We start from the raw sequence: 24,695 nt of genomic DNA, 5'->3' as shown, positions 1-24,695 counted from the left end.
GACATGAGCCTCCACCAGATGTTCTAGGTTCCACCCTCAACACCTCTGACTCTGGCCCATTGTTTTCCCTGTCAGCTAATCCAAGAAAATTCCCATCCTGGAAAGATTTATCCCCCAAGAATTCAGAACTTGCAGCCATGTCTCCAAAGACAGATAAACAACCAGTGGAAGGGGTAACTTATCCAAACCATCATGGACCCCAAAAGCCCAAAATTCACAGTGTGAGACTGTATTATTGATACATTTATTGTTCCAGTTAATATTAAGCCTGCAAAGATCACTAACATTAGGCTTTTAAATGAAATTCGCGTGTATTTCAAACCTCCTGTAATTGTAACAATTGTAACTCTATGGGTTGTGCTAACTTTGCAGTGGCTACCTCTGTTGTGGGGAATAAGATAAAAATAATTTGCACAAAATATGTCCGTGGAAACTGCACAAGCATCACTCGCTTTCCAATTCAAGGTGATTTTTACCTAGTTATTTAAAATGCTTGTTGTAACGGGTCAAGGTGGAGAACATAATATACTGCAGGGCAAGCAAATCTATGACAATGCAAAATAAAATCATCACATGTTCTGTATGCAAAATCTTAATCTGAAAAGAAAAATGTAGAGAAGTGAAATGTGCAGCAGAGACTGAAAATAAGATTTTAAAAAAGACAATCCTTCATTAATCTCACTGCAGGGAAACTTACAGTGTTGCAGCAGCAAAGGGGATAGTGAAACAGTGAGTAGCATCAGCTAAAAAAGCAAGACATGATGAATAAGTAAACAACATAACCACAACAAAACAGCTGGTTTAAATAATTGCACATAGGAAATAGCGATATTGCCCAGTTTAGTACATTGATATTATAATGGGTAAGTTTGTCAGTGTGTTTGTGTGTGGTCTGCTGGAGCAGCGTTGACTGTACAGTCTGACAGCAGCAGGAAGGAAGGACCTGCAGTATCTCCCCTTCACACACTGTGGAGCAGGTGGGAAATACTCAAGTGAAGCACAAGTACTTCAAAACTGCTCTTGAGTAAAAATATTTACTTTACTTTCTACCCCTGCCAGAGAAGTAACAGTCCTTTCAAGAAATCAGCGTGGACACGTGTACGAACATTACAAAAACTGAAACGAACAACATTATCAGTGGTGGTGACTTTTAGGTTCACTTCACTTTCATAGCTGAGATTTCACACAAATAATCTTCTGTACAATGCATTGCAATAGGCAAACTACTTTGAAGTAGTCACACTCATCTCCACGCGCACAAACCCTGCTTGATAATAGGTTGAATAGTAATTTAACGTGGAAAGGGCCAACAGTCAGAGTTGTTTTCTGATGAGAGGTTAAGCTTCAAGTGCAGTTTTACTTGGTATTTTGACTCATGCCCCCCCCCCACCCCCCTTCGCTGCTCTTTACTGGCACTGACACCCTGCGGGATCATCGTGGGTGCCTCCGCTTGCGTGGGCCGGTCTGCTCACAGACAGTCGTTTTGGGGAAGAGATTACTGTAAAAGCTAAGATCATCTTCGCTCACGCCGCCATGTGACTGTCAGTAACAGACCAGCAGACTCGGTCCTGTTCCTGAGCTGCCACTCAGACCTGGTCTCACCCTGCATGGCACCGCGCTAGCACCGTTTTTCTCTCGGTTTCGCGTCAAAGATCCGTCCAAGATGTTCTGGTTCATGCAAGGTCTGTGCTTTCTGCCAGCGTTTTTGGTCATCTGGTCCTCCGGCACTTTCATCATTTCCTACATTATTGCGCTCTTCAGACACGATGTGGACGTAATCTTTCCCTACATAAGGTAGGTTTTCTTAATTTACGCGCATGTTTGAGAGGTAGGGGCAGCGCAGCGACTCAGATGTGAGGCGCCGACATTATTTTTGTGACTTTCTCTGAGTGCGACAAAGTTTAGTTTCGTTTTCCATCGCTGTGGCTCGACTGATAACAGACTCCAGCTGCACGTACAGCTGTTTTGGTAGACTGGTGCTGCGTTATGCCTTCTATTTTCCCACTTCTCCCTTCAAAACATAGACTTTTATTTTAAGAGGATGCGACCAAAATGTGAAAATGAACACAGTTGCACCTTTCTTATAGCCTCAGGTGACGGGAGGTTGTGATTTAGCCTATCATCAACACGTCTTGTCTCTTTTTTGTTCAGTGACACCGGTGCAAACCCCCCAGAGAGCTGCATCTTCGGCCTGATGACATTCATTTCTGCGTGCGCAGGTATTTTCACCTCCCATGAACATCTGCAGTGTCACATCTGCAAACTGTTAGGCAACAGTGGCCTTTCCCAAGGGAGGAACAAGCTTTCCCAAGACATTAATCACGTTTCCGTTTTTTAAGAAAACGAAAGCAAAATGTCGTGTTGGAAAGCAGGAGGGGTTTTTTTTTCTAAATAGTCCACAAAAATTTGTGGTAAATTCACGGTGTGACTTTTGCACAGGAATCGCCACCATATATGCCAGGTACAAGTTTGTGGAGAAGCTGCACGAGGGCACAAGAGTGGTGGGCCCGAGTCTCAATAAGGCCGCCCTTCTGGTTGGGATGGTGTCCTGTTTGGGCATGTGTATTGTTGCAACCTTCCAGGTATGTCTACACGCATGGTGCACATTTTAATCACAGGAAATTAATTTAAAGTTTAATGGCCCATTTTTCTACTTGTTAATTGCAGGAAACAGCGGTTACGGTTGCACATGATGTGGGAGCTCTGCTGTTCTTTGTCTCCGGTGTCGTTTACACAATCCTCCAGTCCATTATATCATATAGTGCCTATCCATTTGGGTCCTCCATGAGTGTGTGTCGAGCACGCTTGGGGATCACCATCATTGCAACTTTGGCCTTTTTCCCCAGTATCCTTTCACAGAAATCACATCTGTTTTTAAAAAAAGTCATCTGGTTTCCTGGTTTTCTTTCTATATGTTAACATGCTTGACAGGCATCTAACCAGGAACTCACCTTTATGATTGCGACGTTACCTGTAAATGCATATGATGCTAAAGTCCTTACTCTTGTACAAGTGCCAATCATTGTTAAAGGTCTTTTTCCTTCATGGATAATTCAGCTGTCATCTGTGCATTCTTTGTGAAACAAACCACACTGCACAGAGACACAGGCGACAGGGTAGGCCGTTTCCATCAGTTTAAAACTGAAACAATTAGGCGACTGGTCAATCCATAGAGACAGATAAATCAGCAACTGTTTTGATAATTGACTAATCATTTGTCATTTTTCGATCAAACATTCCTCGGTTCCAGCATCTCAATTGTGAGAATTTACTGCTTTACTAGTTTTATTCCCAACAGTAGTTGGAGAGTAGCACATTTTAAAACGAAACAAAACAGAACAGAAATTAGAATTTGATTGAAGAAATATGTCCACATATATGTGTAGGATAAAAATAAACATCCAAGTAGAATTACAAATTGGTGCTGATGTAAATCACCAGTAAGCTAGCTACGTTACACAAGCTAGCAGAGAAGTCAAAGTAATTGGCTATAACTGATCGATATATGGTTTAAATATAGCTAAAAGCAATGGCTAAACAGTCGTGAGTTGTCAAAAGCACTGACTTAACAATAGTTAGCTAAAAGCAATGGTTTAAATATAGCTAAAACTAATGGGCAAACAGTTGAAACAGTTCGCCTAAAGTTTAAACAGTTGGAATAGTTAGCTAATATGGATAAACAGTTAAATTAGCTAGCTTAAAGTTCAAACAGTTAGCTAATATGGATAAATGGTTAAAATAGCTAGCTTAAAGTTTAAACAGTTGGAATAGTTAAGAGCTAGCTAACAGTAATGGATAAACAGTTGTTAGCTTAAAGTTTAAACAGTTGGAATAGTTAGCTAATATGGATAAACAGTTAAATTAGCTAGCTTAAAGTTCAAACAGTTGGAATAGTTAGCTAATATGGATAAACAGTTAAAATAGCTAGCTTAAAGTTTAAACAGTTGGAATAGTTAAGAGCTAGCTAACAGTAATGGATAAACAGTTGTTAGCTTAAAGTTTAAACAGTTGGAATAGTTAAACTAAAAGTGATGGATAAACAGTTGGAGTTGTTAGCTAAAAGAATAAACATTTGAAAAAGCTAAATGCAATGGATAAACAATTCAAATATTTAGCTTTAAATTAAAACAGTTGGAAAAGTTAGCTAATAGTAATAGGTAAACAGTTGAAACAGTTAGCTTAAAGTTAAAAACAGTTGGAATAATTGAACTAAAAGTAATGGATAAACAGTTGAAATAGTCAGCTAAAAGTAATAAAAAAAAATTGGAATAGTTATCTTAAAGTTTAAACAGTTGGAATTCTTTAACTAAAAGTAAGGGATAAACAGTTGGAATAGTTAGCTAAAAGAAAAAAAACATTTGAAAAAGCTAAATATAATGAATAAACAATTGAAATAATTAGCTAAACGTAATACATTGAAATACTGTACCTAGCTAAATGTAATTAAAATTCAATTTGTGATTGACTTTTGACAGTGGTTCTTCATTTATAGACCAAACTATTAATCAATTCACCTTGAAAATAATTGTCAGATTAATGCTAATTGTAGTTGTAGCCCTTCATCACTTTACATCACCGCTCTCTTTCAGGACTATCCCTTCCACTTAGCCAGTGCTGTGTGCGAGTGGACCGTTGCCTTCAGCTTCATCTGCTTCTTCCTCACATACATCAACGATTTCAAAGTGAGTAATCACACCATCAAGCACACTTTCTTTTTTGATTTATTGCTGGAAGAGGCCTTTATTTCTCTTCTTTTTCATTCCCTACAGCTGTTTACCTTACGAGTGCAAACAGAGTACGAGGACTTGTCTTGATCGATCTCCAACTGCCGGCGAACCTTTCTATGAATATCAGTATTTTGAAATTTAAATGCGTGCTGCCTTTATTTTTTATAGATTTCATAGATTTTATATACATTTGCATTTTACACTGCAAGGCTTTTAAACGATTTTGTGTTTTCTATGACTTGACTGAATTTATGGATAGAATCCAGTACATTGTTATTTATAAGAGCTGGTTGTCTGTCAGCTGTGATGTTTGAGAGGAAAAAGTTGACCGTGACCTGTGTCTTTATACTTACTTTACAATCTCAGACCATTTTATAAGTGTACTTACTGCCATGGTGTTCGGTCAAACGTCACTTTGCACTTTGCTCTTGACTGTTGCCACATCAGTGTGACACGTCCTGTTAAACCTGTGACTACTAATAAGAGAAGTTCATCTCACAGTGAGCACATGATCGCTGCACATGTGGTTCAATGAGAATACCACTCAAACCAATACCAAGTTTGTCTGTTGGTACACGGCAGCACTTATCTCTGATACTGTATGTAGTTGCTCATTTTATGCTGAAAAATGACTGCAAATGGCATTATTACTCAATCCTTATTGGAAGTTTTTATTTTCAGCTTTTTCCAATTGTGTTTTCTTTGGATCTTTACTATTGTGAGCACAAAGTAGGGTGGAAACACTCTATGGATCCTCCAGGTCAGAGTTCTGGTGTCTTTGGAGTTGCTGCACACAGCTACTGCTAAGTGGTTTCAGCTGATACTGCGATGTGGTTTAACAGTGCAGCTATGGATTCGATTTTGCATGTCTGCAGCCTGTAGACAGTTAATGCAATGGGAATTACACTTGTTCTTTGCCTTAGAGCAGTGGTTGGCTTGTGACCCCTCGTCACAGGTTAGCGTGGACAAATTGTTTAATTAATGGGATTTTCCGGGGCCTTAAGAGGCTACAGTTACATCATTTAACATGTAAAATGTAATCATGTGAGAAAAAGCGCCCCAGGTTGGGAGTCACTGCTTTATACTGTAGCCATTATTTTGCAATTGTATAAGTAACATCATGGTGGAAACTAGAAAAACCAAGTGCACAAGCAGAGAAGCTGTGAAGCCCTCTGAGACAATGAAACTGCCTCAACACCTGGAAAAATAAATAAATACGCTTATTTAACTACCTTCAACATATTCCTCTCACAGGCTGAGAAAAGGGGGTCGGACTTTTGTGTCATAGCGTTGGTGTCACCCAAATTTAAGATTACTAGTTCATCAGCTTATGTATTTCAGTGGCCGGTACTTTCGAGGCATTCCTTTTTTGATCCTGTCTCTAACTGGTGATTAGCAGAAACTCCAAAGAGAAAATCCTGTGCTGTAATGTGTAAGTGGACAGAATGGAGGTCACATGAACACAAACTATTCACCTGTTCACTACAGAGACTGTATTTTCATGGGAAAGTATTTTTTTTTATCAAATTACTTTGTATTGGTACTGTTTTGCTTATAACATACTAGACTGTACAGATTATGATGACTTGCAAAATAAAGACACATTTTTTTTTAACAAAACAGTTTGAGTGTTTATTACAGATGCAAAACTTCTTGCTTTTGTAAACAAAGTGCTTTCCAAACTTCTCCACACTCAATTTTTCACAGTCATCATAGTGTAATAAACTTTCATAGAGCTCTCATGAATACAACTTGTGCTAAATGTTTTTTAACACAGTTTCTTGACTTTGCAATTTTAGTCCTGATGAATGTAACGATAAAGAGTCTGAACTACAAACAACACAGTCAACACATAAAAACTCTGCACTTAACATTTTTCTAACAGGTGGTGCTCATCACTGATTTAACTCCTAGTGCAAGTTTGTTTCATTCCAGCAGAGGTTAATGTGAAGTTCACCGCCCAGGCATTAAAAGGCATGGAATGGAAGAATATTAGCTATGCGAGTACATAAAGCAGAGCAGAGTCTTTCATCTGTGACATATAATGGATTTTTTTTCCTGTACCATAATTCACATGCAGCAGCTTTGGAAAGTATTCAGATTTCACGTTTTGATTTTTATTAAATTAGCAAAAAATTCTAAAATCTTTGACATCATTGTGTGTGAATTTACAGCCAAAAAAATCTATGCAATCCATCTCATATGTATAATATGTGTAAAAAGCAAAGAGGTCTGAATACTTTCCAAATTCACAGAGGTTTTGTCTAAATACAAAACCCCACAGAGGCCTCAGACTGAATGTGCTGCAGTTTTTGTTCCTCCAGCATGACCACCTGCAAGTACTGATGACTGTGAAAAGAAAATATCCCCTCTCTGTGTAGTGGTTAACAAGGTGGTGAAGCATGCACTTGTTGACAATATTCTGAATTATGACGGCAGTTTATGACTGCTGCTTGGATATTATTCATACAGCGGCGTATTAAAACCAGAATAATTTTATGGAAATACTCCAGAATGACATCGGCTTTTTAGGAATTTCCTATCAAACTGCTATTGTGATATACTGCATATTGATACTGGTAGATTATTGTGATACTTCCTCTCTGGCCTTAACACACAGACAATGTTTGTGTTAAACATTGAAAGTATCCAACGTACATCTTTTATTATAGACGCTGGCACAAAGAAGCGTAACTTTTAACTGACGAGTGCATCTCTTAAAGGCATTAGACTGTGATAGTAGTGTGACAGCAAAACCAGACCAACAGCTTCTACAGTATATCAGTAATTTTTGTACAAAAATGATTTGCTACTGCCATGTTCTGAGAATGACTACTAACAAAATCAACAGGGAAAATTCTATTTAAAAATGCTAAATGTATCAAAATAGAGGAGGTCAATGGCTGACCATAAGCAGAACTATTTCAGCTCTTTTACGCTGAAATTACAATCACTCTGGTTGGATTCTTCTGTTTCAGGCACTTACAGTTGCACCCTCTCGCTGGTTCCTCTGCACAGGCACACTACAACCTTCTTCTCTGTCAGAGTACAGGCCTACAGAAGCTCAGAATAGCGATGGATGGCCTTTGCAGGAAGCTTTGCGCCGATGGGGACAGATGTCAGTCGCTGAAAGACGATTCGCTGTCAGAGCTGGTGGCAGCGACATCTTGATCCTCCGTGCTCCTCGTCCCTCCGTCGGGCACGGGAGCATCCGGCGTGCTGTCATTGGAAGTGTTGTCGGTTAGCTTCATAAAAAGTGGCACAACGAATCTGCTGGAACGCGGGCAGATTAATATATGATGACCATCAGTGAAACACTCACTCAAGCAAGTTGGGATCCAAACCTTCCAACACCATTTTATTCCTTATAGCCATAACTGGAACTCCCTGAGACAGATAAAACATATAATGAGATGAAAAACACACACATTTCTTTTTCTTTATCATTATAGTCCTGAAGCAGATGTCGTCTTACCACTTGAACCATTTTTAGGTATCGGGCATAACGCGGGTCTTTGGCCACCGTCATGACATTCTCTGCAGCTGCTTCTGCTTTTTGTGTGGTTGCGGGCTCTGGTGCAGTCTGAGCGGGCTGCAACATGAAATATACAAATTAATAAGACAAGTGAAGTAACAAGTGTTTAGAAAGCACAGGATATCAAAAGTGGGACATTATTTTGCATTTCTGGTAGGTGGCACTCTTTTGTGGGTTTTCAGCTGGCAGAGTTTGTGCGAGTTTCGTGATCAGATCTCAGAGACATTTTGGGTGTTGCTTGTTCACTTTCTTGTAGAGCGTTTGGTGAGAATATAAATAAAACTTGTGTCTGTTCGCTTAAATAAGAAGCTACAGCCAGCAGCCAGTTACCTTAGCTTAGTGTAATAGATGGAAACAAGGGGAAACAGCTAGCCTGGCTCACTCCAAATCCACCTACCAGCGCATCAAAAGCTCACTAATCAGCATATTGTATCCGATTTGTTTTTATCTCTACATACACAGAAATGTAAAGTTTTGGTTTTATAGGATGTTCTGTGCTGGAACTACTTCTCCCTGGGCACAGTGACTTCCTCTGAGACTCGTCATCACTGTGATATGAAGTGTATATTAGTGAGCTGTGATGTGTCGATAAGTGGATACTGTCACCTTTGGATAGAGTTAGGCTAGCCATTTTCCATTCCTTCCCGTCTTTATGCTAAGCTAAGCTAACCATTTCCTGCCTTTATCTTTATACTTAACTCACAGACATGATCTTCTCATCTTAGTTTCAGCAAGAAAGCAAATGAGCATGTTCCCCAAATCTAAAAAATTATTCCTTTGAGTACAATACAAACACTTGGCAGACTTTTTATCAGCACTGCATCAGGACCTGGCCAGTGAATCTGCATAAAATGCATATGCATGCTGAAAAAAACACCATATACTTGCTTGTGTGCACGTCAGTGTATGTACCTCTGGGGGAGGCAGGGGCTCTGCTGGTGGACCATCTGTTTGGGTCTGATTGGTGCTAGTGGGAACATTAGCCTGAGCAGGTTGCTGCTGATCTATTGTGACGTCCTCCAGCCCAGGAATGGAGGACAACTGCTCAGAGCATAACAATATTCAATATGTGATCAGTGCATGGGCACAACATTTAGACAGAGCATATAAAATTACTGCAGAGGCTCAACAACTCACCTTGGCTTCCAAAATGCAGAGGGTTGTTTCAATCTGCTGTATGCGGAGAGATATGTTTGCAAGTTTCTGTGGGAAAGAAGTTTGACCGTTCAGGATATGATCTCCATGTTACAGAGGTTGGTTGTGTGAACTAATCAGGACAGAGGAGGCATGTTAAAAGATGAAAGTAAAGGGTACAAGAAGACAAACCTCCTCACAAACTGTGGAAAAACGGTTAAGGAACTGGACCGTGTGCACAAGAAACTGATTGAGATAGGCAACGACTCTTCTCTGTTGAATAGCAGGGACCTGAAGGAGACACAGTTACAGATAGTTTAAGGATGAACTCAAATTATCACAATAAAGCAAAGAAATCGCTGCTTATTTACTACAAGTATAATAGGAAGTCAGTCATTTAAGTGTAGTTGTGGAATAAAGATTTATGCCACAGCTGAACCACCTTATACAAAAATACAAATAGTATCATAAATTAGCTGAGGCTGTTTCCCTTTATTTTGAAAATCTGCCCTAGGATATTTACAATGATCTGTCTGTGTAATCTGAACAAAATAAACTCTTATTTTGTCACGATTTGTTTGATCTACAATGTAAATGTCTGAGAGAGACTGCAGGACTGTCAGTATTTTATTCTAAAAGAGACTGACCCTGTAACAAACAAGCTTTCTGACTTAACTCTATCTAATGCAATGGCGAGAATTTCGTCAACATGCTTTGCTCAAGTCAAAGTAACGGACAAACCACGATATTTGGTGATCAGACAAAATACTGCAAGACGTTATGAAAGCGTTTCTGCTTGTTTAAGTGCAGTAAACCAGACGGAGCTTCAACTATTATGCCCTCGAAAAAACGTTTTTGGGCACCGCTTTGACCTGTTTCTTCTCATTTCCCCATAAAATGGCTTAATGTTGGTTAGCTACCGTTAACATTAGCTAAGATAAATACCAACCTTGGTAAGATCGACACCAGACCCCACAATGGGCAGACCGTCTTCGTCCATGTTGGATTATTAAAGTTCCTGCGGATTACAGTGCAGTTTCAGTTCTAATAGCAAGAAGTTTCACAGCAAAAAGACAGAAAACGCTACAAAAAATATGTGAGGCGTTTCATGTGACACTGGACTATGTGATCGCGTCGTAACGTCACAAAAGTCAGGAGGATACTTCCGTTACAATCAGCCAATGGGAATTGTGATTTGAGCTTTTATTTTGAAGTATCCCCGCAGTCTGTGGAAAACAACAACATCCGGTTATGTCTTGTGGAGACGCGTCACAATTTCTGTTTATGACATCTTTTATAGAGGTAGGCAGCTTTTCATTACGTGTAAATGAAATGCGAAATTAATGTAATAGGACTGTGGACAATAAAGTTACATCGAGGGGGGGTTACAAGTAAAAATATTCGCTACACAGGCTGACAAACAGCATAAACAACTGCTGGTTTAAAAAATTATGTTGATACATTTCATCATAATTAGTCTAAACATTTTTTTCTGCTATGTAAGTAAAACAAAAACTCTAAATATACTTTTGCTTGCAGTGCCAACAGCTGTCAAAAATCTAAATCTGTTTGTTAGAGTATCCTTGTTTATATTACTGCAAATATAAACAAATATAAAAACGCTACGTACAAAAAAAAATTCTGTACTTGTTTAACTTGTTTTAAAAGGTTTACATAAAAGCTCGTTCTTTACTTAACGAAACACTGACTCTGTCAGTCCAACCGCTGTTGTTCTGACAAAATGTAATTGTTCATTGCAAGTGTAAAAAGTTAATTCTCAAATTATTCCATATAGGTTAACTGTATACCTGTAAAACTGACAATTAAAGTGCATTACGTTTAACCATTAAGACAGGAGGAAATAAACTTTTTTAGAAATTGATGTGCGGCCACAGGTGACTTTTATTTTGAAAAGAGGAAACGCAGGAGACGAGTTGAGGAAACGGGTGCTTGCGTGCTAACAGCGCATGTTAGCCCTCAAAAACCAAACAACATCATTTATTATTATATTTCAACGCCACAGGAGACATATTGCACTAATGGAGGTTGTTGGTTCAACAGAAAAAATAAGCGGTATGTGTTCTGATAATCTACTCATGCTGTAATTTAAAGCAGCCTATGTTTATGTTAGGCAGACATTTAGCGGGATCCGTCTATTTGCGGGAATCATAACAGTCACAAGCTGTCAGAGGTATGCCGTTACGACGCTAGTGAACATGTAATAAAATTTTAATAATATCGAGTAACACTATTCATTGTCCTGAAATTTGAAGCACAGCCGCAAACACTTCAGCCGGTTGCAAGTTTGAAACTCCAACAACATAGGTTTATTCAGCAATTATACGGGTTCCTAGGCTTCTGGCAGAGTCCTTTTGAGTAGTTTACAGATAGGAAATCATTCATAGATTTCTCAGTAATTTTGCCATTGGTTTGATTAACCAAATTATTACCTCTATTATTTTTCTGTTACGAAAGAACTAATTTTAAGTTAAAGTTAAGTAAGTGTTGTTGAGTTTGTTTGCAAGTGCTCTCTTTAGTTAAAAGCTCACTGACGCCCTCATCAGACCGTCTCTCACATTACACTTGTATGTTTCAGACCCAAGCCTGCCTCTTTCATCCCTTCGCCTCCTGGTGCCCCCATTGCAGCTTCTGTCCGCTGCTATGTGGCAGCTGGCGAAGCAGAAGGATGTGCTGAATTACGAGAAGCTCCAGGAGTTTGTGCTGATGGTGACTGAGGCAGTCCCTGGACTGATTAACCACAGGCAGAGAGCCCAGCTCATTCTGGGTCTAAGAGCAAGGGTGAGTAGAGTCTATCATATTCATAAATGCTAGCTTTAATACTTGTGCGGTAACAATTTTTTGATGTTGCAGTTGATTCTGGAGCTGTGCAAAGGATCAGCTCGGGGTTCTGTCGATTCTCAAGTGATCCAGAGCTATTTGGATAGACTCCCCATAACCTCTGCAAACACAGATGTAAGTACAGTGAAGGCATACCCTTTTGAAATCAAACGATAATCCTTAAATTACATGAATGCTATCTTTGGCAGTACAGGGATGCCGAGGTGAAAACAACAGAGTCCACTTTCATTGCACTTGTTCAGAGCCTGCTGAAAGATCCAGTTGAGAGAGCGTATTTCTTCCAGGTCAGACAGATTTTAATCATTTCTCACCTTGAGAATACTCTTAATAAGTCCTATAGTAAATAGGAATTTAATGATGTCTTACAGGAGGTGTTCCCAGTGGAATATGGACCACAATATGACGCTGCTCTGCATGTTTTATTGTGGGAGCTGCTCTCAAAACTGGAAAAGCTGCTGCCAGTACCAGACTTAAAGCAGGTATTCAATCCGTCCATCCAGATGTCTCACCCTGTTTTACTTCTGCAAAAACCATGCCATTTACCACACACTTAATAACAGCTGCACTATTATTACAGACTGCAGCCTGGCTCGGCTCTGCTCCTCCCGTGTTGGAGGAATGTGTTCAGTCCTCGCCTGAAGAGCTGAGCTTAATCTACAAGCACTTCAAAAGTTCAGGCCTACTGAAAATGCCATGTGAGTAGAGCTGAAATGATTAGTCTATGAACAGATAATTGTTGCAGTTAATTTAAGTCTGCTGTCAAGTGAAAATGCCAAACACGCTCAGATTTCATTATCTTAAATGATTTGCTGCTTTTATCGTTCAGAATATATGATGAGAGACACTTTTATGTTTATGCAATGTTGGTATTTATCTGATGCAACTCAGTCCGCAAGAATCAAATGAAATGAGATTCTTGATCAAAATTTAATCAAATCTGGAGATCAGTACCAATATCCTGCCCTTTATCACTGTAAGTTAAACACCTCTGGTTTAGGCTCACAAAAAAAGCAACATTTGTCAACCAGTAACTCCTTGTTTTGTTTTGTTTTTTATAGACGGCCCTTCATCCACCGTCGGTAGCTGCATAATGTCTGCTTTATCCATTCCTCCCTCGCAAAAGACAAACATCTCTGTGGGTCTGGAATCAATCCACAACTATGCTAATGTCCTAAACCCTGTCACTTTTGTCGGAACGGACCAGTACAGCGTAGTGGCCGTCTACACCGAAATGGAAGTCGGAGCTCCCGAAGTAGGCGAAGCAATGATCGAGTCAGCTGAAGTGCAAGTTCAAACGGATTTCTATGAGGAAGAGATAGTGGCCGTTAGTGTCGACAGCGCCAGCGGTGAGGAGGCTGCCAGCTTCAGGGCAGAAGAAACCAGCGAAACTGTGGATGTCGCTAAAGCCCTGGAGACTCTGACAAAAACGTTTGCACTAAGGAAGGAGAGCCTCGGTCAAGATGTTCTCACAGGAAAGAGTAATGATTCATCCATGAATGATGAGCTTGGGTCAGGAAATGCTCCAGAGGAAGGAAAAACACATGAAGGACATGAAACAAGTGACCGAACTGAGGAGAAAAGAGAAAACACTGTTGAAGAGGTGAAGGAGGATTTCCACCCGGGAGATATAGACAGCAATATGAACTCCTGTAGTACAGACTCCAAGGATAATCATGAATCCTTAACTGTCCGTGAGGAAATGACAGATGTCTCCAGTGAAGACCCAGTCTCTGAGGCGCAGTCTCCCTGCTCAGCTATTGTGCGCCGATCCACTCGTCTACAAATGAAGACTTCGCCCAGTTGGCAGGAGACGTGTAAAGTCAAGAGGTCATCCAGAGAAATCAGTGAAGTGCCAAAAATGTACAAAAACATTTATACTGTTATAACAGAATCGCTTCCACTTCTGAGCTAGGATTTTTAGAAACACCAGTTGGACCAGTTATTTCTTTTTTACTTTGTGTTGAAAGCAAAATCTTTTAAAGGAATAGTTACAGGAATAGTGACATTTTGGTAAATACACTTCAATCAGATCAATATCACTCTCATGCATGTACTCTAAATGTTAAGCCAGTTAGCTTAGCTTAGCATAAAGCCTAGAAACAGGGGGACATGGATAGCCAAACTGAAGTGTCCCACTAAGAAGTAGTTCAGCACACATCACCCCTGCGGTCTGTTTGTACAGATTAAACAAACTAGAAATTAAATGTAAATGAGTTTAGCTCTAGAGGTGCTGGTAGGCAGATTTTGTTATCTTTTCACAAGGCCAGACCAGCTGTTTCCCTCTGTTTCCAGTCTTTGTGCTAAGCTAAGCTAACTGGCAGCTGGCTCCAGAATGTTTAACTATTTGTTTAATAGTTTTTTACTTTCTAACATTATTACCAAATACAGCTTCTTCAGAGAATTTGCAGAGATAAAGTACCAATTCCTTGTATTTGTTATAACAATTAACATGCCTTTTCCCAAAACACAATTATTTCCAAAAGTGTCAAAACAAGTAATCCGCATTTTCAAGTTTCAACAACATTTTTCTTTCAGCAGGAGCAGGCCTGAGGTATCAGTCGCGCCCTCTGTTATAGCCATCAAAGGAGTCAACAAAGGTATTATTTTGACATGAAGAAGAGAAACCTCTTGAGCCTTTTTAAACTGAAATCCACACGTTTCACTCACACCAACGTCTTTTTTTCATTTGCAGATGATTCGGACGAGATGACATCGATCATCTTCACCTGCTCACAGTGTCCCTTCCACACCTCCGATGAAAACAGCACTCCTCACATCCACATGCAGACTGTTCGCACTGAAGTGTACAGGACTCTCTCAGAGGCCAAATTTACACCGGCTCCTTCCAGCACTGATGAAATTTTTACATCCATTAAACTTTTCCCCAAAGGAAACACAGAGCAGAGCAAAGCTGACCAGCCTGACAATCAAAGCAACGTGAATGCATCTCAGTCCCAAAGCAGACAGAAGGCCCTCACGTGTGAAACGTGCGGTAAGACGTTCACCCGGACGTCAGACGTCAGGAGGCACCAGCTCATTCACACCGGAGAGAGACCATTTCACTGCTCGCAGTGCGACCGAACCTTCCAGCACTCGTGGGATCTGGCCAAACACGAGAGTAAACATCATGGCACGGCCATTTCTTTCTCCTGCCAGCTGTGCAGGAGCTCCTTTGCTAACCTCCGCGCGCTGACCGTCCACCATAAGAAGTCTCACTCACAGGAGAGCCAGCTTCCTCAGATCTGCTCCATCTGCAGCCAGAAATTCCCCACCTCCTCTGAGCTGGTGGAGCACAAAAAGTCTCATGTCACCAGTAAGCTCTACGTCTGCCACCACTGCGGCGAAGGCTTCGACACCCTGCTCGCGCGTTCCCAGCACCGGCAGGTGCACCAAGTGAAGCGTCAGTTTAAGTGTCCACATTGTGAGAAGACGTTTACTCGGAGATCAGATGTAAAGAGGCATCTGTCTACCCACACTGGGGAGAGACCTTACCAGTGTGACCAGTGCAGCAAACGCTTCTCGCTCCACTTTATGCTCATTAAACACCTTCGTGTTCACACAGGCGAGCGGCCTTTCCAGTGCTCCCACTGCCCCAAGAGGTTCACGCTGGTGTCCGTGCTTGCTAGACATGAGAGAATGCACACCGGGGAGAAGCCTTTCCTGTGCTCTCAGTGCGGGAAGGGCTTTTTGTCACAGGGAGAGCTCTCAAAACATCACAGGTCACATGTGGACGACAAGCCCTACTCCTGCCCTCAGTGTGACAAACGCTTCAAGAGCAAGAAAACCCAGCAGGAACATATCGTGTCCCACACCGGCGCCCGCCCGTACCCCTGCACCTTCTGCGGGAAGGGCTTCACCAAACCGTACGCGCTGACCAGACACAACCTCATCCACACAGGAGAGCGGCCCTTCCCCTGTGGACACTGTGAGAAGACGTTCCTCACCCTCAGCGAGGCTCAGCTGCACCAGCGCATCCACACGGGGGAGAGGCCGTACCCCTGCAACGTCTGCGAGCTCAAGTTCAAGAGCTCGTCGGAGCTGGCGCGCCACAAGCGCAGCCATTCAGGGCTGAAGCCACTGAAGCCGCACTGTGAGCAGTGCGCAAAGACGTTCACGTCCAAGGCCAAGCTGAAGAAACACATGGAGACGCACAGGGCGGAGGGAGAAGCAGCACAGTCTGTGGACTCCATACAGCCTGAGGAGTCAAACAATTAAACAAAGGACAATCTCAGTGGTTCAGTTAGTGGACTTCGAGATAATATTTTATGCAGATCAGGAGATAAATGTGCATCCACAGCTACATTTCTTAACTATACTGACTTTACTATCAAGTGTGGACAAGTGTCTGCTGTGTTGCAACCTTTAATTAAATAACAAAAACAGGTTTTTATGGTTGTTACATCATTTTGAGATATCAGTGTTTGTTTTATTCAGGCAGCTTTACTCTCTCGTCTCCGCTTTGCTTTGAAGTGTGCAACAGGTAATCACAATTATGTTGAAATCAGCAAGAGATCGCAGGTGAATGAAACTGTTCAGTAAATATATTTTTCACTTTTTTCTGCTTCTTTGTGTGTGCTGTGATACTGTGTGGCAGTGGGGTGCACAGACAGTTTCAGGTTTTTAAACAACAACAAGCTGAAAAAATAAGAAAACATAATAGAAAATAGTAGAGAGGAAAGGAAAGGCAGAACGAAGCGGGGTTCAGAACTTGATTAATTTCATTTAAAAAGTTTGAGTAATCAGAAGTGTTTTTAAGCACGCAATGTACTTTGGCAGTCATCCTACAATTCCAAACAGCCCTTATGTTTCCTGATTTAATGGGTGCCTAACCGAGAATGTGATATTGTTAAACATTTATGAAGTGTAGTTTTTCCAGATGGGTGTAACTTGACCTGTCTGGTGTAATTTAGGCTCTACCTGGTTCCTGTTGGTAGGGCCTAAGTTCAATGGGTAACCCATAAAGTTGAAACCTGTATAATATTAACCCAATGCAATGCAATCAATGAAACTTTATGAAGTGCAGAATTTTCCGTTTTTGCTGAGGTCATTGTTTCAGCAGTGTTGGATTGCATCATACTTTAGGGCAATGGTTCTCAACCTGAGGTCACACCCCACCAAGGGGTCAGAGGTAAAATCATCAAGGATCTCTGGATGATTAACAAGACAGAAAACAGGTGGCACAAAATGCTTCTTTCCCCTCTAGCGCCACCATGAGGTTGACGTTTTAGTTTTTTAGTGAAATTTCTCAACAGCTCTTGTTTTCCTCCAGCTCAGTCGTCAGGTAAAATAAATCACCTGTCCACTACTTTGGTTTAAGTCTAAATAGCTGCAAAACTAATGTCGTTCCCAGCAGCCTCGGCTGTACTTGTGTTTGGTGCTGATTAGCAAATGTTAGCATGCTACCATGCTAAACTGAGATGGTGCACACGGTGAATCTGCTTAACATTAGCATGTATGCTGGCATGCTGGTGTTAGCATTTAGCTCAAAGCATTGCTGTATAACTTCACAGAGCTGGTAGCATGGTGGTAGACTCTTGTTTTTCATCGAGGAATTTAAGAAGGAATAATTAGCTTGCTATTTTTCTCAAACTACTCACAACACAAAACAAATGTGACCTATAACAAGCAATTGCACGTAGATATAGCTTTATTTTGTGGGTCACAAGTCAGAGAGGTCGGGAAACGCTGCTTTGAGGTGTTCCCTGCATGATGGAGGAGTGGTTTCCCCACACCTCGTCTCCCCATGGCTGTATTTGCTGGCAGCTGTATTGGAGGTGCCTTTGAAATCTCATCCTGCATGTGTCAGGTGATGCATTTCATTCATTAGTGTCCTGAGTGCACATAAAAGTCGATGAGCTGATGGTTATAGAGCAAAGATTAATTATAAACATCATAAACATAACCTCATTTCCTGTACAGACCTCCAGCTGGCTGCGGTAAAATCCCAATGTCTTCCCCCTGCTCGCTGCTGTGTTCATCATACTGGAGATCAAGATGCTGCAGTAAGTTCTAACATGGCAAAGACTTTAGAAAATGAAACAGTTTTATAAAATCCATGTTAATAAATAAATAAATAAAACTATTCTCTGCAGCCAAACCATACAGAATGAGACATCTATGGCTGTGGTATAACAACACATTGCGGTCCTGCATACCCTTCCTTTTCCAGCCATCTGTTTGGGTATTCCCCTCTCTGTCATTATGTCGCTATTATACTTGTCCTTATAAAAATAGCCATTTGAATGTATTTAATTACCTGAGAGGCTTTAATTAGCTCAGATCTGGCGGAGGGGTGATAGGAGGGAAGCAGATGCCAGGCAGGAATCACCAGCATAAAATTGGACGTATCTTTTAACAGGGGACCAACAAAGTGTTGGTACAGCACAGTCTAAAAAAAACAGTCTGTTTTTAGCTTTTGATTTGTTTTTAAATGTATTTTAAATTGTTAGTAAAACAAAAAAAAGAACAATTCTACATGAAATGATTCATTATACAGTAACTGGGTTCACATAATGTGAAGCAAAAAGGTGAATATGTACAAATTTAAGTCCATTTCTTGAGTCATGATTCTGCTTTACATTTTACCTGAGTTATATCACAGTGATTAAAAATCTATTTTGAACATCACATACACCACCAACACTATGTGTACATGTGGCACCACTTTCTAATAAGGCATCCTTTGTAAAGGATGAATAGGCTAATCAATAATTAATGGCTTTATGAATGATTTGGCTGTCTTTTAGTCTTTCTGTTTGGTGGTAATGTAGTTATGTTGGTAGTCCATTAAAAAATACAGTCAAGTGGTCAAAAACACCATTGTTGAAAAACTGTAATGGTTCTATAATGTTAATTTAAATGAGCTAAATTATATGTAAATTCACTGATTAATGCTTTTTAGTTGCCTGCACTGCAGTGTTGCAATTAAGATGTTGCTTTTCTTCATAAAAAGCTTCTCCAAGGAGCAAAGATGCTAATTTGTGTTACTTCTCTCATAAGGGCTTTTCCATAATGAGCATTTAGTGTACAGTCAAGGTTTTAGAGGAGCTGAGGATGTGATTTTATTAGCCACATGAATGTTTTTTTCTATGTCTTGATTTAGGAATATAATAGGTCCATAATTTCAAAGAAGCTTTTATTAATTTACTTTAAAAGAGACAGCACACATAAAAATTCTCATACGATTTTGTGCTTTTAGCGTCCTTGACTGGTATCATTCCACATAAAATATGTGGGCTGCTACCTTGTATTTTTATTTGTCGCTTTATCATAAAGTTAAACATGGTAGAGCTTCACTTCATGACAGTGGCAGAGCTTTTCCCTTGTTTGTTCATTCCACAAACGTACTGTAGTAAAAAAAAAAAAAAAAAGGGATGTCTCCTCCACACCGAAAGAGGGTGTGCATGGATGGATTTCAGGTCCTCCCCACTGCAAACACCTCTTGTCTTGACCAGAGCGAGGGGCAGCAGCGAGCGAGCAGATGTCGGGATGTGACCATCAGCGGAGGTATTTGAAGAGCCGGTGACCATGCAGGTGGAAGGATAAACAAATAAATAGGGTGGAAACAAGGGGGCTGCGGATGCAGATAACGGCACGGCGCGACACCCATCAGTGTGATTTACAGTCCAGTTGGCATCGGTGGTGTTGGTGGCGGATTAATAACCAGTCATAAAGGAGTCGGGGATTGTGTGTTGCAGGAGGACGAGAGTGAAGGCGCTGACAGAGGACGGAGGAGAGAGGAGGAGTGAGTAAAAGAGAGGGAGGGGAGTAGATAAAGCCGGAGCCAGGACCATGAGCTTTGCACTGCCGTACGGCTCACTGTCAGCTCGACCGAGTCCCAGCAGACGGTCTTTGGATTGGGACAACGAGCGGCTGGCTGTGCGGCGACTTTCCTCCCCGCGAGGTCTCGACCTTCTCTCTCCACCCCCTCTTCCTCGTCGACCCTCCGCGATCCCTGGCTACCTGCTGCCACCCTACCAAGAGCAAGAAGAGCAGCTCCACCAGCAGCAGCAGCGACTATCCTTGTCCGTGTGCTCAGAGGCCTCCCTGGCGCCCCCTGCACCTCCACCTGTGGGCATTGCCCCACCCTGCTGCCGCCCAGTGGGAGTCATGCACCTCCTGCGCTTGGGTCTCCTGGCCTTCAGCTGTCTCTTCTGGGCAGCCGGCTTGGCCATCTTCACCCTGGGTGTGTGGGCACAGATTTCGCTGGCAGACTACATGCTGCTGTCCGCCAATCGCTACCCCAACGCCCCACTCATCCTTCTGTCCACAGGTGCTGCCATCACCACCTGGGGCTTCCTGGGTTGTCTGGGGGTGGCTGCAAACCTGCCCTGCGTGCTTAGGGCTTACGGGTTCTTTCAACTTGCTGCACTTATAGCCGGTTTGACAGCTGGACTCTCAGGTCTCTTCTATCGTGAAGACATTGCCGGAGGATTTCGCAGCGGCTTACAGCGAGCGGTGTCTGGCTACACAGAGGATGAAGGCCGTGCCGACGCATTAGACAGCCTGCAGAGGGCCCTAGAGTGTTGTGGAGCCGAGGGTTGGCGTGACTGGCTCACTTCGGACTGGGCTATTCAGCACATGACCTTCCTGCCCACCGAGAATGGCACCTCGGTGTCGCTGCCGGACAGCTGCTGCGTGAGGCGCAAGGGCTGCAAGAATCGACCTCTCCTGTCAGATGATGGTGAAGGTGTACTGGCTGCAGGCATCCATCCACACGGCTGCTTCCGCAAAGTCTTCAGTTTGGTCAATGACAACGTCTTCCACATTGCCGCCACTGTGTTGGGATTGGCCTTCACCCAGATCGGAGGCATTGCCCTGGCTTGTCTGCTGGCCAACAAACTGGCACCAAGACAACATCGACGCGTGGTCGCACATTAATGGTCAATTTTAAAAATTAGGCAGCCTCCACCGAGGATTGACCAATTTGTAGATAATTACGACTGGGAATGAACTCCGTCCTTAAAGAGTAATAGAGTTGCAAAGTGGGAGGGAGTTACTTCCAAATCCTGTTCATTTTCTGCATAGACAGGCATTTGGAGGCCTTACAAGGCTTGAATGGGAATGAAACTCTCCCAATTATAAATTAAACGAATGCTTTATGAAATGTCTGGTTGTTTGGCAAAGCCATCAAAGGTACAAGGCGTGTACACTGTTTCTGGATCAGTTTGGGTGAATTTAGCAGCTACAGCATGGTGTTATGTTCCCGACTGCAAATGACAATATCTTCTGAATATGCTCCTTTAACTGGCCTCCCTGTGCATTTATGCTCTATAAAACTGATGAAAAAACATTATTTATTAGAAACTAAGCTTAAGTAATTAAAACTGATGACTGCAAAACAAACCTATAGTGTTGTTAAATTTTCCAAAAGTCTCCTTTGTTTTTATGATGAGGAACATTGAGGATATCCTAATAACAAAATGGGAATAATGGTTAAAAACAATTCCTCACACTCTGCAACTCTCTTACACTCATTGTTTGCCTGACTGTGTCTTCTGCACAATTAAAAAAAAAATGCTTCTTTGATTCAGTGTGGGCTGGAGGAATGGGTGAGGTGAGAGGTGTGTCCTCAAGTTAATCTTCTGTCCATTTGAGATCTGCAAAGAAAAAGTCTGGCATCACAAATTCGGGTGTGGCCAGATCGGGCATTGGATTGTAAATCTCAAAAACTAAATGGCAGTACAATGAGAATTGCGCCATGATTTTGCAGTATGATTTGTTTTCATAAAAGTTTAAATATTTGCATGGATTCATATGCTTTAGGACGTATACAAAGGTCGCATCTAAAAAATTATAATTTAGGGTTTAACTACTTTCATTTTGGTTACCTAGTGTTCCCAACACAGACTACACTGTGGTGGAATGGTGCTTTTAAAAAGAGCTTAATAATCTGTTGCTGTCTGTGATGTTTTGTGCTGTTTATACATACAATTATTTCCACTGTATTGAGGTGCTTTGGTGCGACGTGCTGCTCTAAATCGTTTCCTTCCAGATGTTGCTACAGGTCGTATATTCTGAAGCACAAACCTTTTAAATCACTGAATATTGTGAGAAACACCTCCGAACATTACCTCTAAAATGCTCTTGTACATTCCCATGAGCCAGATGCTACCGCTACTAGCATGAGTCGGATCGGAGTTCAACATCAAATTCAAGTTGGCTCAGATAAATACATATCTTTATTTGCTTTCTTGTTAAGAGTTAGATGATGCCACTCTCGTGTCTGTTGGCTAGATATGAAGCTAATGCTAGCAGTGTGTTAGCATAGGAGAAAGCTAGCCTGGCTACTTGGAAGACTTAATTTTTGTGTAATCAGTGCAAAAAGTGATAAATGAGATAAAATGTGTTAATTAGTGAGCGTAGAGAGGTAGAGGTGTAGAGTTTAGAGGTGTTGGTAGGTGGATTTTATTATAATTGTACAGAACCATGTTTCCTCCTGTTTACAGCCTTTTTGCTACGCTAAGCTAACTGCCTCCTAGCTTGAGCTGTGGCTGTGTTCAAATGTAGCCAGGGTTGCCAGCTATCATGTTTTTGTTTTTTTTGCTGAAAACACCCACTACATCTAATATAATATTTGATTCGATTACGACTTAATAGATAAAATATTACAATATTTTTCGTTTTACTGCTAAAATCCAGTGTCAACAACAGACCTACAATATTAGCAATGGTGTATGCATTTCCAAATAGGCTGCTGAATGCACGTAATGGTTAAAGTAAATAAACGCTGTGGTCATACGTTGTAATAATACATATATTTTAGCATTTTACACATTTTAACTGTACAATAAGTCACCACAGTTATCTCATTGACAATCAGTTTTTGGTTTCTCGCAGGTTTAATCACCCAAAATCATCCCAAAATGTCCAACTGTTCTTTTGATGAATATAAAAGTGTTTTTTATTCTTGTTACACCTGTTTTAAGATGATTGTATACACTGAGGTCGTACAAATTTGCCCTCATTCCAACCTCAATCTACCACATCCCACCTTTCTGTTTCACAACATGCCATTTTATTGCTCTTGTAGTTATAATGTATGACATATATCACAAGTTCTTTAATGTATAATCTATTCTAGCAGTGAGCAACAGTGCAAACGAGCATGACTGAAACTGTAAAATATATCTGCCAACAATAAACAGAAAATCTTTGCCTCATCACAGGATATGGTATTGATTAGACACCAGGAATGGGAATGTCAAGGTCTGCTGCCCTTGAATATATTAAATATATAAATGGCAACAGCAGTCTTGTAATGTAGCCTAATATTGATGTAGTCTAGTATGTAAACAACAGAGCACCATGCAGCCCAGCATTGGTCAAGGCTCATCTGTAATGTCTAATAAACATCCTGTGAAACACAAGTTTTGCAAAGCAGACTTTTTGGGGTTTAAATGTGATTTTTTTCCTCTCCAAAGTGGAAATAAGGGAAGAATAGATCCTTCAGCCAGACAGGTGGCAGGTTTGAACCTCCTGTCTGCATTTTTAAAGCTCTGCAGGTCTTTATTTTATGAGAAAGGCCTTGCTGGAAGTGTGCCAGAGTGGTAAATCGTGAGCACTGGGAAGGGTTGATCCTTACTGGGACCTCTGGCCGGGCAGTTCTGAGTTATGGCTAACCGAGCGACATCTCATTTCTACCACCTGAGACAACGGTGATTACATCTGACCTTGACGGGCAGACAGCATATACAGATGCTCTGCTGTGTGTGACGAAACGCTACAGCCTTAGCCAGCACTGATTGATTGGTTTATGCAGCGATAAATCATGACCTACATCCTCTGCTCATATTGGGTAATGTGAAGTAGATTTCCAGAATTTATCTGGAAGTTTGCCTTAAAACCTACATGTAGCAACGTTTAGAGACAGACAGGCTGTGAGCGGTGGCCTCTACGCAATGACTACCATTTTCATGACCTAATTATGGTATTGATTAGCCTACATCATGCTCCAATAAGGCTTGCGGATGCTTTCTGTCTGATTACACTGTCCTTGTTTAACCTATTTCGCCTGAGGTTGCCACATCTCCATCAGCTGTTTCATCACTCAAACGATGAGCTGCGAGAGATGTTCGATCAACACCTTAAGTCAGGGAAACCACATGGGGCATTTTACTCGTGATACCTCTGAAAGCTATTTTGGGTTGGGCACTTTAATGTGCACTCCTTATGATTTCTAGTCTGCCAAAACAAATGCTCACCAGAAGGGATGGCTGCAAAGTGGTGCAAATTATAGTCACCATCAGAGCTCCATATAGCCCCAAAACACTCCTTAAAGATGAGCAGCATTAAAGAGAACATATAATAACTTGATCTGGAATGTTAAGCATCACAACATTCATTAATTAAAGGTTTTTACATACTAGCCTATACTTTTACAAACTACATTGCACTACATTTATGTGTTCCAGCCTTTGAAAACACACGACTCATGAAAA

The 24,695-nt window shown here is 41.3% G+C and overlaps 4 protein-coding genes across 5 annotated transcripts; 3 read left to right on the top strand and 1 right to left on the bottom strand.

Moving 5' to 3' along the window:
- Positions 1–1,451: 1,451 nt before the first annotated feature.
- Positions 1,452–6,350, top strand: dram1 (DNA-damage regulated autophagy modulator 1). The gene is made up of 7 exons (XM_041964151.1): positions 1,452–1,794; positions 2,152–2,219; positions 2,440–2,582; positions 2,668–2,845; positions 3,058–3,116; positions 4,590–4,682; positions 4,770–6,350. Exons 1-7 carry the CDS (start codon positions 1,664–1,666, stop codon positions 4,812–4,814), a joined length of 717 nt encoding a protein of 238 aa, XP_041820085.1. The 5' UTR covers positions 1,452–1,663; the 3' UTR covers positions 4,815–6,350.
- On the bottom strand, positions 6,346–10,532 carry washc3 (WASH complex subunit 3). The gene is made up of 7 exons (XM_041964152.1): positions 10,346–10,532; positions 9,589–9,687; positions 9,400–9,465; positions 9,175–9,303; positions 8,203–8,319; positions 8,050–8,114; positions 6,346–7,946 (listed from the first exon to the last, which is right to left on the bottom strand). Exons 1-7 carry the CDS (start codon positions 10,394–10,396, stop codon positions 7,847–7,849), a joined length of 627 nt encoding a protein of 208 aa, XP_041820086.1. The 5' UTR covers positions 10,397–10,532; the 3' UTR covers positions 6,346–7,846.
- Positions 10,533–11,334: 802 nt separating this feature from the next.
- si:zfos-932h1.3 (zinc finger protein 615) lies at positions 11,335–16,771 on the top strand. 2 transcript variants are annotated; one of them, XM_041964147.1, is made up of 9 exons: positions 11,335–11,469; positions 11,993–12,195; positions 12,268–12,369; positions 12,444–12,539; positions 12,624–12,734; positions 12,833–12,950; positions 13,314–14,115; positions 14,794–14,852; positions 14,948–16,771. In XM_041964147.1, the coding sequence occupies exons 1-9, from the start codon at positions 11,364–11,366 to the stop codon at positions 16,468–16,470; spliced, it is 3,120 nt and encodes a 1,039-aa protein (XP_041820081.1). In that variant the 5' UTR covers positions 11,335–11,363; the 3' UTR covers positions 16,471–16,771. The 2 variants fall into 2 exon arrangements, with proteins under 2 accessions (XP_041820081.1, XP_041820080.1); XM_041964146.1 differs by having other exon boundaries at positions 14,791–14,852.
- Positions 16,772–20,046: 3,275 nt separating this feature from the next.
- Positions 20,047–21,135, top strand: LOC121626112 (tetraspanin-7-like). The gene has a single exon (XM_041964472.1). It carries the CDS (start codon positions 20,047–20,049, stop codon positions 21,133–21,135), a length of 1,089 nt encoding a protein of 362 aa, XP_041820406.1.
- Positions 21,136–24,695: the final 3,560 nt, after the last annotated feature.

The sequence above is a fragment of the Chelmon rostratus genome, chromosome 22 (genome assembly GCF_017976325.1).
Source record: "Chelmon rostratus isolate fCheRos1 chromosome 22, fCheRos1.pri, whole genome shotgun sequence".
In the NCBI taxonomy this organism is placed as follows: domain Eukaryota; kingdom Metazoa; phylum Chordata; class Actinopteri; order Chaetodontiformes; family Chaetodontidae; genus Chelmon; species Chelmon rostratus.
This window is presented reverse-complemented; position numbering and strand designations above follow the sequence as displayed.

What these genes read in the sequence shown, in the direction of transcription:
- dram1 (XM_041964151.1), top strand. Translation starts at nt 1,664, where the DNA reads ATGTTCTGGTTCATGCAAGGTCTGTGCTTTCTGCCAGCGTTTTTGGTC. An exon ending in ATTCATTTCTGCGTGCGCAG is followed by an intron (nt 2,220 to 2,439) that starts GTATTTTCACCT and finishes ACTTTTGCACAG; the next exon opens with GAATCGCCACCATATATGCC. An exon ending in GTATTGTTGCAACCTTCCAG is followed by an intron (nt 2,583 to 2,667) that starts GTATGTCTACAC and finishes TGTTAATTGCAG; the next exon opens with GAAACAGCGGTTACGGTTGC.
- si:zfos-932h1.3 (XM_041964146.1), top strand. Translation starts at nt 11,364, where the DNA reads ATGTTAGCCCTCAAAAACCAAACAACATCATTTATTATTATATTTCAA. An exon ending in TTCAACAGAAAAAATAAGCG is followed by an intron (nt 11,470 to 11,992) that starts GTATGTGTTCTG and finishes TGTATGTTTCAG; the next exon opens with ACCCAAGCCTGCCTCTTTCA. An exon ending in TTCTGGGTCTAAGAGCAAGG is followed by an intron (nt 12,196 to 12,267) that starts GTGAGTAGAGTC and finishes TTGATGTTGCAG; the next exon opens with TTGATTCTGGAGCTGTGCAA.
- LOC121626112 (XM_041964472.1), top strand. Translation starts at nt 20,047, where the DNA reads ATGAGCTTTGCACTGCCGTACGGCTCACTGTCAGCTCGACCGAGTCCC.
- washc3 (XM_041964152.1), bottom strand. Translation starts at nt 10,396, where the DNA reads ATGGACGAAGACGGTCTGCCCATTGTGGGGTCTGGTGTCGATCTTACC. An exon ending in TTTCCACAGTTTGTGAGGAG is followed by an intron (nt 9,466 to 9,588) that starts GTTTGTCTTCTT and finishes TCTTTCCCACAG; the next exon opens with AAACTTGCAAACATATCTCT. An exon ending in TCTGCATTTTGGAAGCCAAG is followed by an intron (nt 9,304 to 9,399) that starts GTGAGTTGTTGA and finishes TGCTCTGAGCAG; the next exon opens with TTGTCCTCCATTCCTGGGCT.